A 15,020-nucleotide genomic window follows, 5' to 3' on the forward strand; every position below is an offset into this window, starting at 1 on the left:
GATTTAAAAAGAAAGAAAGCAAAGAGCCTCTGGCCACAACAGCCTCACACACCACTGACCCCTCACCTGGTGGTTAAGGGCTTTTGCCTCTATAAAGTTAAAAATAAATAAATAAATAAATTATATGAAATCAGAGCAATCCAGGGGAGCAGGAGGAGCAGGGACCCCTCACCTGCAGAGGTTGGACATGTTTGGGACTCCTGGTTCACTGTCAGGAGAGCTCTGCTTCAGCTCTCCAGGGCTGTCAGGGTTGTTAACACTGAGAGAAGGTTTATAGACTAGAATCACTCACATATTTCTTTCATGCAATATAATGTTGCTTACATTCATTTCCTGCTCACCAGAATTAATATTTTCAGTAAACTTTGCTGAAAATCAGTTCTTCACACTGTTCTTGTTCTGCATCTGCCTCCTTGAGCTCTCACAGCTCCCAGGTGATATATTAAGCACAACATAATTTTTCTGTAAGAAAAGTCAGTATATTTATGGTTTGCTTTATAAAAGTTACTATAATACAATGGTACATAGTATTCAATTCACAAAAATATGAACAAATATATACAGCATGACACATCCACAACAAAAACACTTTCTTCAAAACAAGATACATACTGGTGACAGATTCTATATGCACAAAACATCCCTAAATTTATAAATTTGCTTAACCAAAGAAAAAGCAGAAATCCTAAATCTTCAAAGCAGAGTTGGTTTTTTTTAAAGGAACTTAAGAAAAAAAAATTAATTTATTGCAAACAATTTGACCTGCCTACTTTTAAAGGAGGCCCTTGATTTCCACGCTGGGAATTAAAACCAGAAAACTGCAAGAATTGGGAGCTGGGTGTTCCACTTTGCTTCAAAACTGCCCCATTGTTTTAGAGTGTCCTTCTTGATGTGTTTTCACTTGGACAAATCCTACAGTGGCAATTGAGGAAACTCATAAAAACAAAACAAATATTAAGCTGAAAAAATCCAGTTGCTAATTTGCTTAAATACATTTTAGGGTGTCTATTAGACTGTACACATTTCCTCGCTTGAAATAAATAGATTTTGCACATTAGGTTTCAGACTGAGGGAGGGGGGAAAGAAGAAGCCTTGACTTGGCAATTTTTTGTCTTCAGTTTCTTAATGCTTCTAATTGCATCTATTTATTTGACAAAAAACCCCCATATTTATACAGAATTTACATTATACAAAGCTTGACACAAGCTGTAAATGCCACCAGCTCCTTTGCTATACTCAGTCCTTCTTCCTCCCCATCTTGACATGATTTAGAGCTGGAATCTGTTTAAAAAGAACTCCAAATTACAATAGTCACTTTTAATAAACTATTTACATGCTCTTGAAGTACAAAGAAATCAGCAAAAAAATTTCAACATGTTTCTACAAGAAACAGTGTTTGAAGAGAAGATTCTTGAGTTCGCCTATGTACAGAAAATGCATTTTTTTATACTTCAAAATCCTTTTTGTCCTTAAATTTTTATTTTGTACAGAAATGCACTGAAATGATCCCTGAAAAAGGTCACAAAAACCAGAACTGAAACTACTGTATTTGTTGGAGTTTTAAAATGATGGTTGTTTTTCCTTTCCTTGTAGAAATGAGCTGCTCAGTACAATATAAATAACTGCAGGATGAGCCCCATCCCCTCCAGCCCCACTCTGGGGCACAGAGAGGTGGAACCCCCCAGATCCTGTGGATGCCAGCACAGAGGCACCTGCACCCTGAACTCCCACAGCTGCAAACCAAAGGCTTCAATTCTATCTCCATAATTTTGCTCTGTTCTCTTGGGTCATTCCTCCCAGAGAAAAGGAATTTTGCAGGGAGCACTGTAAATGTTTTGGTTTTTTTTGTCTTAGGCTCAAATTGAAGTGCCAGTAAATCTGGGGATGGGTTTTTCAGAGCACAAAAGCACTGCAGTGCCTGTAAGCAGCAGGTGCTGCTGAGGCTCCCCTGATCCCATCACTGTTCCCAGGGGGTGCCTGTGCTGAATGAAGCCCCCAGCTCTGCCCTCCTCTCACTCCATCCTTGCCAAGTACAAGGCAAAGGACCTGAGGCATCTCCAGCCCACATCTCTGGCTGCAGGGCTCCCCTGGCAGGGACAGGGCACTGTGGAAATCACTGCACCAGGCTTGGGAGTCCTCACCATAAAATGATTGGTTTGGAGGTCAGGCAGCTTCCCAGGGCAAGACAAAATATTTCCCAGGTAGGACTCTGCAAGCCAAGATTTATGGGGAAAAAAAGAGAAGTCTCAGGTTTGGTTTTGAGACCAGACATGATTTTTCAAAAGTGCTGTGGCTTCAACAGCTCTGTTTCTTCCTGGGGAAGCACTGAGAGATCAGCTCTTCTAAAAACTCACATTATTTGTCTGGGATCCTAAAAGGGGATGAATCACAGGCAGTTTCAGAAGTACCCAAGTGATTTAGGTGCTCATGGTCTTTGGCACCCCAATCCCTTTGGTGCTCCTAAAACACAGGGTGAAGGACCTGAAGCTGACAGGGACCTTCCTCCCCACCTTCCTCACCAAGGATTAAGGCAAACTGCAGGGGCTGATCCCATCCAGAGCACACAGGTGTGCTGGGAACACAGGGCTGGGCCATTTGGGGTGTCCTCACCCCCACAAATCCACCATTAATGCACTGGTTTGAGGGAGCAGAGAGGGAGGAGGCCAAGGACAGGAGCTTCAGTTCTGACACACAGGAAACTTCTGCATTTCCAAAGCCTTGGAAGTGAAAGGCCAAGCTGTGGAGATGCCAACACATTGAATCTCACTCAAAAAAATAACAACTAAACTGAGCAGCTGGTTTAACTCCCAAATGCCATCACTGCAGTTCCAACCAACATTCAGTGACAGAAACTTGTGCTTCTCATGATTTTAGGTTCTGGGTCAGCAACACCCAGTTGCTGGAGAGATTTAAGAAGAAGGAGGAGAAACAAAACAGAACTGAAACAAAAGCAGAGATGGACCATGGACTGTCCAATCTCAGAGACAATTTGCTCGCCCTCAGACAGAAACACAGGTGGTATTAAGGCAGCTTGTAGCACTCTGTGTGCTCCTGCCCTCTCAGGCCTTTTGTCTGGAGCAGAAATTCAGAGGCAGAGGTCTAACCTACTTTACAAGCTCCACGCTGCAGTGCAAGCCTGGCAATTCCATGGAACAGCTGAAAAAACTTCCAGGAAACTCTTTTGCAAGGCTGTCACCTCTGTGGAGGTTTGGAAAGAATAGAAAAATACAGCTGTGCAATTTGTTCTGTGGGGAGAAGGTGTTCAGTTATGCAGATAATCTTCCCATTTCAGAATGACATTGCAACTTCCCCTTACAAGCCAATTTAAAAGGGTTTAGTACAACTAATCTCTACGTTTAAAGCAGGAGAAATTCAATGCAAATTGAAAACCTGATCCTGTCTATACCTGAACAGTGGTGTAACACTTCCAGATCTCGTCCAAAGAACTATTATTTTTTGGTGTTTGGTCCCATTTTTAAATGGAACCTCTTGAAGAACTGCAACCTTCACCTCAGCACATCTACAAGGACAAAATATATTGAGAAATCATTTTAAAACGTGCCTTCCAAATTTAGAGAAGCAATTCATTTCCATGCTATAGATGGGGGGACAGGATTGCTTTCAGGGACACTCCTACCATGATTTTCTGGAGGGACAGGACCACCCCTGGCCAAGTTACTGAGTAACAGAGGGAGGAGAGCAGCAGGGCACAGCTTGCTCCTATCACAGGAGGCATCTCCCACATCCAAGGACAGAGCAAATACTCCATGTAAAACACTGGAAGGGCAGGGAAATGCAGATGAAAGTGAGAAAAAATGAATACAAGTCACACATCAGCCTGGTTCCCACCCACAGGAAGAAAATCCTGCTACAAACGTGGGCCGTAGTCTTTGCTTGCGAGCAGGGCAGGATTTCTACAGCATCAACAGGGGCTGAGCTGTCCACTCAATCTCAGCCTCTTCTGCAAGCAAGACAAGCCCATGTCCAAGGAATGGGCATCCCCAAAGGCCACACGATGCTACAGCTGCACAGCTGACTCCACTTCTTCCCAGTGACTGAAGTATCCAAGGGTTTCTCACGTGCAGCTGCAGAGGTTTTGATCCCCCATGGACCAGCATGGCATAGAAAATGAGAGGGGAGCCCAAGGAGGGGAGCTGAGCTCTGGCTGACCTGACTCTGCCCCAGGGTCTGGCTGAGGGGCCTTGTTCAGGCTCATCCCTAAGGAAAAGGCAGGACAGTTCAGCTCTAGTCTCACTGTGGACACATCTCCACACACACACACACACGCCCACACTCATTCACACACCCTCAAGCCTCTGGCTTGCTCTGTAACATCAACCTTACATTTATTTACAGCTTACTCTGAGAAATCTGTGCAATTTCAGCCAATCAAGCTCCCAACAAACCCTATATGGCATTTTCAGTCTCTGCTTCACATTTAAACGTTGAATGTCTTTTTCAACCAACGAAAACTGATGAGAAAAAGGTAGCAGCATTTATGAAACGATGAAGGCTTATAAGAACAATTAAAAAAAAAAAGGTACCATTATCCCATTCTGGAGCATTACTTCAGGGACTGAACAGAGAAGCTAGTGTTTGGATAGACCATGCCACAAAAGGTAGCCACCTTTTTGTGTGCGTGTTGGATCTGAAAAGGAAAAAGCACCTGAAACATGAACAGTCCTCGTAAGCGTGTGCGCTTTTTGCTTTCACTCATGATCCTGGCAGAAGTGCGAAACTTGCTTGGTTTTCTTCTCTTTTTCCTCTTTTTTTTTTTTTTTTGGTAAGTATTTTTTTGCTTTTAAATTTTTTTTCTTCCTTTTTTTTCTGTAGGTTTTTTTTTTTCCTCTTTTTTTGGCAAAGTGCAACCACACCTGGTTACCACAGTTTTGACATGGCCGAAGGTGCAAGTGTGACGAGAAACCTTGAGTTCAGTTCAGGGTTCCCCTGCAGTTCTCAGAGCCACAGAGACACGGGATTTTTACATCCTCAATTGGAAACTTGTAGTCGTAGGTAATTTCCTCGTTCACATTGATGTGCTGCTTGGAGTAGATAACGATCTTCTTTTGAGACTCCACCGTGATCACTTTAGCATAACAATTTGGCTGCAGGGGTGACAGAACAGGTGATGATGTAGGTACCCAAAGGCCAGGACTTCCCAGCCTCCACACAATTATTTCAAGATAAAATAAAACTGGGCAGTCTTTCCAGAGACAACCCCAGCCATACTTTCAGAGCCTGGACTTAGGGCAAGCCTAGGCAGGGAGGCGTGAAGCCAGAAAACAGAGCAGCCCTCCTCATGCTGCTCCAAAATATCCACATTCTGGTCATTTATGGAGAAAAAGAGCCTGGATGATGCTCCATCAATTTTGTCACAGGTTAAGAGAAGCTCAATGCTTAACAATTCAGCCAGGCAGGCAAGTCTGAGTGCAGACTGCAGCACAGAGCAGGGGAGGAAACAGCAGGGATTATTTTCCCATGCGGACACTAGAAGGAGACTGTTCCCACAGCTGAAATTTGCTAGTTTTAAGGAAACATTTGTTAGATTTGCTTGCTCAGTGTCCATCAGGGTTCCCTGAGACAGCCAGAAGGGCTCTTGAGTGCACTCAGTCTCCCTGCATGTTTCATTCCTCAGGTCTCTCCAACCTCTTTACACTACTTTAGACCCTGCTCTGATCTTCTGGCTCATTAACAATTTAATCACAACCCTGCGACCCCCCTGCCCCTTCTGAGCACCCCAACCAGGGCTGGCAGGGCCTCCCCAGGTTTGTCAGCATGCCAGGGAACAATGACAGGCCAGCAGAGCACACTCACATTGCAGCTGTGATTGATGAACCTGGCGAAGTTCCCGCACTTGGTGGCGTCGATGATGGTGTCGTGGTCCACTCTGAACATGTAACTGCTGCCAATGCCCTCGTCCTCGTATCGCTTCTCACGCATGTCAGCAATGACCTGCAGAGAGCCCAGGCAGGCTCAGGACACTGCACTACTGACCTGGGAGCAGCCACCTCACCTTCACAAGGCTCCCCTGAGCTCTGCTTGTGCCAGGCAATGGGGATTTGTTAGATCCCAGCTACCCCAAGAGAGCACACACCTAACTGGAAACACAGAATTTTGGGATGGGCCTCTTAAGGAGGATTCTCCCGAGTGCTCAGTTTCCACAGACTGTTGGAATTCCCACCCTTGGACCTCCAAACCATGCCAACCTGTGTCCAGCCCACAGAGCTGACACCTTCAACCCAGGACTCCAACTCTTGCTGTCATACTCAAGGACTTCTTCCAGGGCTGCTTTTTGCTCAGATTTCACCCACATCTTACCTGCCTGATGTTCTGGCCCACGTACTCTATCACCATCTCATCAGCTGCAATGGGCTCCATAGCAAAAAGGCCCCAGTCGTGGATGTGGCTCTTGCAGAATTTTAGTTTTTTCTTCCGGAACTGCGTGAAGAAAACACCCCGAAACCCCAACCTTGAATTAGCCACAGCACAGCATGGGAAAGGATGTCTCTGGGTCTGAATCTGCAGCAGGGGGTATCTACCTTGAGCTGGTTGAACTTGAGCAGGTCGCTGTCACAGCTACCAGTGAAGGAGGAGAGGAGCCTGCGTTGCTCTGATCGCCTCTCGGAACCAGCCCGGGTGGAAGCGTGAGGTTGGGCAGGGATGCTCATACCCTGAGAGGACAAATGGGTGATCAAAGCTGACCCAACACCCTGCAGGCTCCCTGTGAGCAGCCCCTTGTGCTACAACACATCACCACAGAACACCTGACATCAAACATCAGCACTTCCCACGCAACCCCAGGACAATCAAGGAGACACAAGAGCTTCCTCTCCCTGCCTGCCAAAAGGCAGGAAGCACCTACTGCGTGTGACAGTGTCAGACCAAATCCCACTCACAGCTGGCACTCTGGATTCCTCACCTGTGTGTCAGCTGGAGGCTCCTCTGCAAAAGCTCGGCTATTGTTGAGGTATTTGAGTTTGTCCTTCTTATCAATTTTGTAATAGCCTTCGCTTCGCGCGCAGCCCGTCACGTGCTCCCGCATCCCGTCATCCCGCTTCTTCTTCTTGGGGGTAGAAAAGCTGGTAGGTGGCAAGAGGTTAAGGAGAAACACGGCCAGAGGTGGATATCAGACTAAACTTGCTACAGTTGAATGGAGCTAATACCAGGAGGCTGGAAAATTAGGAAGGTTTTGTGGGGTTGTAAAAAATAACCCCAAATTACTACAGAGATGCTGCTCTCGGCAGCCTTGGGAAATCAGCTCCTTCAGACACACGTTACAAACCTTCAGGTTTGAAGGCACCTTCAGGGCTTTGGCTCCTGGAAGGACAGTGGAGCTGTACTGCTGCCAGCTCACCCCACAAACACAGCCACAAAGGCTACAACAAAGGAGACTGATCCAAAATGCTTCCTGTGAGGGAAAATGTATCCTTGACACCAGAAAACTGAAGCAGAGGGACCATAAAAACCAAGAGGTGACGGCCTCAAATCCAGAGTGCTGAGGGCTGGCTGCAAGGCAGGTGAGCCTGCAGGTACTTTCACACTTGTCATGCAGTGTGACACATGATGAACTCAAGGTGATTTGGAAGTGGCTTAAAAAGTGAACATAACTTTGCTGCTACAATATAATCCCTATCAAGAGGGAAAGAGATTTATTTTCACTATGGCTTTTGTTAGTTATCACTAATTGTTTTAGGTGGTTTGGGCTTTTTTGGTTTTGCTTCCCTGTCTTGCAGGAAGCAAGGGATGAAGATATCTGAACTTCACACAATCTCTAGCAACACACAAGGTGGTGTGTTTGTTTTCTTCAACACATAAACATGGACATCCTTCCTGAAAAAAAGTACTGGAGAGTTCTGAGGTTTTTAGAACAGTCTTTAAGGCTCTGCTCTGGAGAACACTACTGGTGGCTGCACACACACAGGGTCCTGATGTGCCACTTAGAAAGCTCTGATTTTATCAATATTTCAACCTCAAAGCAACTTAAAACTGCTAGAACTACTAACTCATTGTTTTGGGCACAGATGGTGAGATTATTTTAACAGCAAGCTTTAACTCCAAGTGAAAGCTCTGTATGTGCAGACTAGAAATTCCACAGGAAAGCTGGAAAAAAAGTCTGGTTAAATTCAGACAGAAGCTTCTCAAACTAGGAAGGAAACCTCCCCAGAAGAGGTGCCTACAGACTGCCCCTGCACCTCCAGACTGAACGTGCAGCAAGAACAGCCACTTCTGCAGTATTTTTGTATTGCAGATTCAGAGAATTAAGGAATGAAACAGCCTAAAATCGCCTGCTCATCCACGCCATCTCTATTCCGTAAGCAACCGCTTCTCCCACCAACTTCTCGTGCATCTCACACGTGCTGCCAACACAGTGAGAAAGGATATAAGGATGGAAAACCCAGAGGGTGTCATTGAGCCAGTCCATACCATTGTCCTGCTGTAACAAGCGGTCGTACGTGATGCACATGAACTTGATGTCCTCCTCGTCGATGCCGCCGTTCCAGATGTCGTACAGAATCGTCATCTCCTCGAACTCCGAGCGCGGCCTGAACTGCGGCCGGGGCGGGGAATACTCGGGGGAAGGGATCACTGGCAGCTCCTCAGATTTCTTCTGCCTCCTCCACTGGCGCTTGGGCTTTGCGTGAGCCTCTTCTTCCTTGAAGTCTTCGTTCCACTGGTTCTCCAGTTCCTTGAATGGCAGTTTCTCCGCAACTGTCTCAGGTGCTATTTTCTCGTGGAAACCGTCATTCCTGAAGTCCAGGGTGACGGCTTCAGGGTCTTTCAGTCCATAGTAGGCATCAGGGTGTCCACTCAGCAGCTCTTTGCCCACAGCACCTTCCACCAAGGCCACTGGCATGGGAGGAGGTTCTAAGGTTTTGCCCGAGTACACATCCAGCGAGAGGACAGAAGGTGGGGAGCGCCTCGGCCGACCTGGCCTCCTTTTGGGAAGAACTGAAGGTGGTGGTGGGGGAGGAAGAATGGAAGCCCCAGGGGGTACTTCTGGGGAGAGCAAACCAGGTTTTACTTCTGCCTTGCATTCCTCGATGGGCATTCTTCCATCTCCATGCATGCACGGCAGGGCTGCTACAGGTATTGGCTCGTCAGGTGGCAAACCCATGTCCATGTGGAAATCTGCTTGCGGGGGGCTGGCAAAGGGGATAGGGGAAGGAACACTGTTCATGCTGATCGTAAGGGAAGCACCAAGAGGCTCTTTAAAGGTTTTCTCTTCTAGCTCATCCTCTGACTGTTTCTTGCCAGGCAGAAGGCAAGGAATGGTAGCACCAGCCTCTGGGAAAGTAGGCGTGAAATTGAAATCTCTCCCAGGAGTCCGAGGAATGCCACTATTAATGCCAGGAGATTGGGATGGGTAGGAAAAGGGGCTCCCTGGGACTTGAGGGGAACTGAGGGTCAAGCTGCTTCCTGTAAGGGGAGCATCACTTCCTGGTGTGGCTGGAACAGTGTCCGTGCTCTGCGACTTCGCCAGGGGGTGTGAAGACTTGGCCAAAATGTCCCGCCCGGGAGTCCTAGGAATCTCCTCCTCCACAGATGTTTTGGTCACCATTAATTGTTCAGGGAACTTTTCTGGAGGGACTAAAGAGTCTTCCTTGCCGGGAGTCGATGGCAAGGGAAGCATGGAGGATGGCACCTTGTGGGCTGGCAGCAGCAGAGTCTCAGTCTCCGAGTGGATCATCACCTCCCGCCCCGGCGTGCGCGGCAGCCGCTCGTCCTCCTCCGCTGCCGACGGCGGCTTGGCTTTAACTCGGGCTTCCAAGCTGCTCTCCTCAGACTTGCCAAAGAAGCTGCTTTTGCTGGGCAGAGGTTCCCCAAAGACTCCCCCTGGAGCAGAGATACAGAGAGATGCCTCCTCATCTTGAGATTCAGGCTTTGGACCTTCCTGTACCTCTGGCTCCAGCACGGAAGTAGGTTCGGGCTCTTCCTCTGAAAGGGGAACAGAGAGGAGAATCAGGAGCTTTGCCTCCACTTGGTTACTTGCCACTTGCTAGTAAAGACATGTTTAAGATGCCACAATTAAAGAACAGCTCAATTCCACTGGGAGGCTTTAAAACTCCAGTGCTTTACATTTTGGAGGCACAGAGTGTAGAGTAATTAGACACTACCACACGCTTTCCTAATGGACCATAAAAAACCCACACTATTAATTTGAGGATTAACTACGACACAGACCAGAACGAAGGTTTCTCTGCTTTCAAAAGCCCTGACAACCTTTTGTACAGACTTTAAAGGAATGAGTGGATTGTGGGGTGAAGACTTTGGAGGAGAGCTGTCAGAGCCCAGAGCTATCACCTTTTCTAATGTGGGAACTAAACTAATTGCAGGGCCAAGGAGCACCCTCAACTCTCCAAGGAGGGAATGGTGAAGGGAATAGCAGAACACTCCTGAACAACACATGAAGCAAACGGGAAGCCCTTGTAATGGATGAGGACACACTCAGATGGCATCAATGAGGCAATTTATATGCTGCTCTCCCTGCAGCAGCCTCATTTGTCTGGAGTTTATTTACCCACTTAGGGCCAGTCCAAAAGGAATCAACAGTGAATCTTGTTAGGCAGCTCAAAATAACATTTTCAAGGGGGAGAAGGAAAGGAGGTGAAAATGCCTGGAAGGTTAGAAGGGAGGCATTCCCCATTTGTGCTGAACAAACCAGGGCTGCTGGAGAAGGGTCTGAGCCTTGCAACTCCTGTATGAGCTGGTTTGCTCAAAAACAATGCTGCAGTTTGAGTTTGTTCCCACAGCTTACCTGGAAAGCTCCTTACACATGTCAAGTTGCTCAAATGCAGGTGTCTCCAAATTTATGTTCTTTCAGCACACTGACCTGTTCTAGAAAGGATTTGTGCAAAACCAGTTCTTCTTTGCCCTGCCCAGTTTAACATTTTACCTCTTTGTGACTTTCAGATTTTGCAGCAGCCAAGGAGTGACACCCTGTGCAGGCACTGGATTTCCAGCTCTCCAAGTGGCAAAACACTGCCCAGTCCTCAGACACCAGAGCTGCCCAAGGCTCCACAGCAGGCCCCACTAGATGTGCCCTCCCTGTTGGCTCCAATTTTAACTTTCAGATTTCCCCCAGCTGCCAAATTGCTCAAGCTTTATGCATCTCATTCCTGTTCTAGAAAAAGGTTTCCAATTTCCTTGGTTCAAATACAACTCTGTATTGATTGAAGAAAATTTCTTTCTTCCAGAAAACTAGTGAGCATCACTCATTTAAAAGGAGTAGGTGGCAAAACCACCCACAAATAATATTAGGAACCATAGATAACTCTGAGGCTCCACTCACCTGTCCCATGCAGCTTCCCTGTCACAAACTGCTTTGATATTAAAACCAAAAAGAGCCAGCAGTGACATTCCTGTTCTGTTTTAGCAGCCACGGCTTTTCTATCTTGAGCTTCAGCCACCACACCACCCGATCAGTCACCCTCAGATGATGACAACTGTTCAGTTCCTCTAGGACTCCAACTAAACTAGCCCAGGATAAGATTCTGGATACAGTAACCACAGTATTTTTAGTAGCAGATGGCTCATGTAAAGCTCCTTACTAGGAAGGAAAGTTCAGCACAGACCTCTTTCCCTGTACAGATAATCTCTAGCCTAGAGCCAAGACTGGAAGAGGAAGGAGAACAAGGGAAATACAAGCCCATACATATTGGATACTGGGAGAAAATTTACTTGGAAAGATAATAACAAAACTCCAAAGCACATGGAAGGGCATACCTGGCCTACAGATGGGAGAGAGTGCAAGCTTTGTCTCCTGTTCTCTTTCCATAACCAAATGCTTCAGAGTTTCAGCAGCAACAGAAGCCCCCAGGACTTGGCCACACTCACTGTCCCCTGCCTTGATTTCTTCACTGCCTTCATCTTTCACTGCCAAAGCTGGCTCAGCAAGTCCCAAGCCTGTTGCATCCATGTAGTCATCCACAGGATACAGGTCCAAAATAGTCTCCCTCTCATCATCAGGAAGCTCATGACCAGCAGGTTCCTGCTCTGGCTCAGCAACCATGGCTTCTCTGCCTTGATCTTCAGCCACCTCTTCCTCCTCTTCTTCCTCCTCATCTTCTTCATCATCATCCTCCTCATCTTCATCATCCGAGTCTGAACTTGACTCGAATTCAGAGGAGTCCTCACTCTCATCAGATGATTCGGCTTCAGCCTTGGAAGACGAGGGACTTGCTACATCTGCAAGAACAAACTGCCATTAGCTCTGCTTTCTGGCTTTGAGAAACAAGCAGGGGCAAACATCCCTTCCACTGTAAAAGTGTGGGAACAGCATCACCAGCAGCAGGTGGGTCTGAAGGAATGGCCTCCCAACTCACTTATTTTTGCAGAGATTTATAAATCCTGTCCCTGGCTGCTTACAACAATCCCCATACAACATGGGAGGAGCAGTGCTGCCTGGCACCTCCCCACCTGGCTCTCTTGGGGTATTGTATCTTTTACTAAGATTTTCTACTGACTTTACACATGGCCTTAAAAAGTAGAAACTACCACCTTCCAGAGCAGGAACTGATTGACAGGACAGAGTTATTAGCAGCCAATTTACCCTTTTCAGAAATCTGGTCCCTTCTTCCCTCAGCCACTCCTGTTTCACAAAACAAGCACACATTTAGCTGGGCTTGAGACCAGTGCCCCTGTGGCTGGTCAGATAGGGATCAGGTAGAGATTGGAGGGCTCTAAAGGGACCCACTGACTGAGGAATCATGGAAACCTCACAGGAATTAATTAAAAATATCTCTCTGCATTATATTGTGTCAAACTGCCCAGTGAAAGGAGGTACACAAGTAACAAAATCAGTTCACAAAGGCAGAAGGGAGACCCAAAGGTGACACTTGCTGCTTCCACTGCAGCTCCTTACCCTCCTCGGAGTCCTGCTCCTCCTCTTTGTCACTTGTGTCTATGCCTGTCTCCTCCTCATCATCTTCATCCTCGTCTTCATCATCATCTTCATCCTCATCATCTTCATCCTCCTCATCCTCCTCCTCTTCCTCCTTTGCAAGAAAGATTGCCAAAAATGAACAGTGCCTGAGCCTGGGACCTGGCTGTCAGTGCAGCAACCACCAGGGACTCTCAGGGAGGCTGTCAGAGAACCTGAAGAGGGAGTGACCTGACAGAGGCTCTGTAAGGACAGACCCCACCAGGAGCCCTCATCTCCTAGGAAAGGGAACTTTGGCACTTGGCATTACCAGGCCCCCTTTTAATGACAGACAGCATTGAAACTGCAGCCACACACCAACATACCTTGCCAGGTGCTGCTTTCACCAAGCTTCCCTCTTCTTCCTGCTCCTCTTCCTTCTCTGAGGAGGACTCTTCCTCTTTCCCTGATGTCTCATCTCCCTCCTCTCCCTCACTGTCGAGCTCCAGTGGCCTTGCTGGTCGCCGCCGCAGCCCCACTGCCTCTGCATCCTTCTTTGACAGGTCAGATGTTGTATCAGAAGCATCCCTGTCCCTCTCTGACTCTGAGGAGCAAAAACAACAGAAATTACCATCAAATACCTTGGAAAGGACAGAAAGAGTTAACTACATAAGGAAAACTTCTTCTTTGGAAAGATGGAAGTTAGGAGCAATGTGCCCATATGGTGTGAGGGTCCCCAGGCTTACAGGGACTCGCTGATGTCACAGTGAACAGTGCTGATGGCAAAATGTGGGTGGCCAAAGCTGACACTCCCTAGGCAGAGCAGACAGGAGACACAGCATGAATGAGGTCAGGACAGGCAACCTGAATTTAATGCTTTTCTGTTTCATTTTTTGGCTTCAAAACCACTTGTTAATCGAAATCGACTTCTACATGAACCCATGTGCAAAACAAAGGGTATTCAAAGCTTTGTCTCCTCTTTACTCTTCCCTGGTAATAGGAAATAATGTTAAGATATTTTCAAACAGATTTTTTCTGGCAAATAACTTTGGTTTCTTTCTCAAATCAAATGCAGAGCAAACTGTTACGTGCTTCCTCCCACCACATCCCAGTGAGCTGTGAGCACACCCCAAAGAGCCCATGAACCCATCTGAGCTCCTTCTGCTGGGGCCCAGCACAGCTAAAATAGGTTATGAGTTATTCTTAAAATGTGGGTCTTAAACTTCCCACCAGTGAATTTCAGATAATTGAACCCAGAGGGGCCATGGCCCAGCTGATCAGAGCTCTGTGAGAAGCAGGGTTTGGCTCAGATCCTTGACTCTGTAAGTGAGCACACTGCTGTGAAGTTTAAAAGATTCAGCTTGGTGGGGTTTGCATCTGCTCCTAGGTTTCAAACAAATGCACTTTGCAAACCTTCATCTTCATCATCCACAGAAGTAGAAGGCCGGATTCTCTTCTGATCTCCTGCTGAGGCAGCTTCAGGTGGCTCCTTTCTTTTCACCTGAACAAAAGACACAATTAGCATTTCTGAAAGTTTAGAAACAGCAGAAATCAACTTCTTAGGCAAATTGCCACTTCTTTACTTCGCTGTGCTCACAGCAGAAACCAAGGGCCACTTCCCAGCTCTTGATCTCTTTATTTGCTTGCAAACAGAATTTCACCCTGAATGAAACTCTACCCCTTCAATTTGCATGAAAACACCATGGGTACCAGCATGGTGCATGTCATCACTTGGGGGATGACAGAGAAAACTCTTGACAAATGTGTCTGAGATTGTAGTAGAACAGAGAGAGAGCCTAAGCCCAGGGCATCTTAAAGAACCTCAAAGCAGGTTTTACTCTGAATAAAGACTGGAGAATCTCACCTCCCAAACCTTTACTTGCACCTTCTGTGTTCAAAAATTGCAATTTCAGGGAAGCCCTCTACACTCCCCTACCCTAAACTTCTTTTAAGAGACTTCTAATTTTTTATGCAAATGCTTTTCAAAATGGATACCCTGTGCTTCTGAGGAGACAGAGTTTAAGCAAACTTCAGGTGAGACTGAGCTGCCAAACCATCAGAGATTCCAACCAGAACAGTAACTGTGTAAAGCACCATGAGCATGTAATTTTATGATCATGCTGAAATGCTGTGTCCTACAGACAGGCAAATGTCCCCTGTC

General features: G+C 46.8%; 1 protein-coding gene across 1 annotated transcript in view; it reads right to left on the minus strand.

Annotated features, from left to right (window-relative positions):
• Positions 1–364: 364 nt before the first annotated feature.
• SETD1B (SET domain containing 1B, histone lysine methyltransferase) overlaps positions 365–15,020 on the minus strand; it is a 48,088-nt gene continuing 33,432 nt past the window's right edge. Inside the window, exons 9-18 of the mRNA XM_084217413.1 lie at positions 14,273–14,360; positions 13,246–13,463; positions 12,863–12,995; positions 11,725–12,186; positions 8,355–9,936; positions 6,920–7,079; positions 6,540–6,671; positions 6,319–6,438; positions 5,815–5,952; positions 365–5,105 (exon numbers count right to left, since the gene is read on the minus strand). Of these exons, the coding sequence (XP_084073539.1) occupies positions 4,932–5,105; positions 5,815–5,952; positions 6,319–6,438; positions 6,540–6,671; positions 6,920–7,079; positions 8,355–9,936; positions 11,725–12,186; positions 12,863–12,995; positions 13,246–13,463; positions 14,273–14,360 (3,207 nt within the window). The 3' untranslated portion in view covers positions 365–4,931. The remainder of the gene's footprint in view (positions 5,106–5,814; positions 5,953–6,318; positions 6,439–6,539; positions 6,672–6,919; positions 7,080–8,354; positions 9,937–11,724; positions 12,187–12,862; positions 12,996–13,245; positions 13,464–14,272; positions 14,361–15,020) is intronic.

This window comes from Fringilla coelebs, assembly GCF_963513975.1.
Source record: "Fringilla coelebs genome assembly, chromosome: 17".
NCBI lineage: Eukaryota > Metazoa > Chordata > Aves > Passeriformes > Fringillidae > Fringilla > Fringilla coelebs.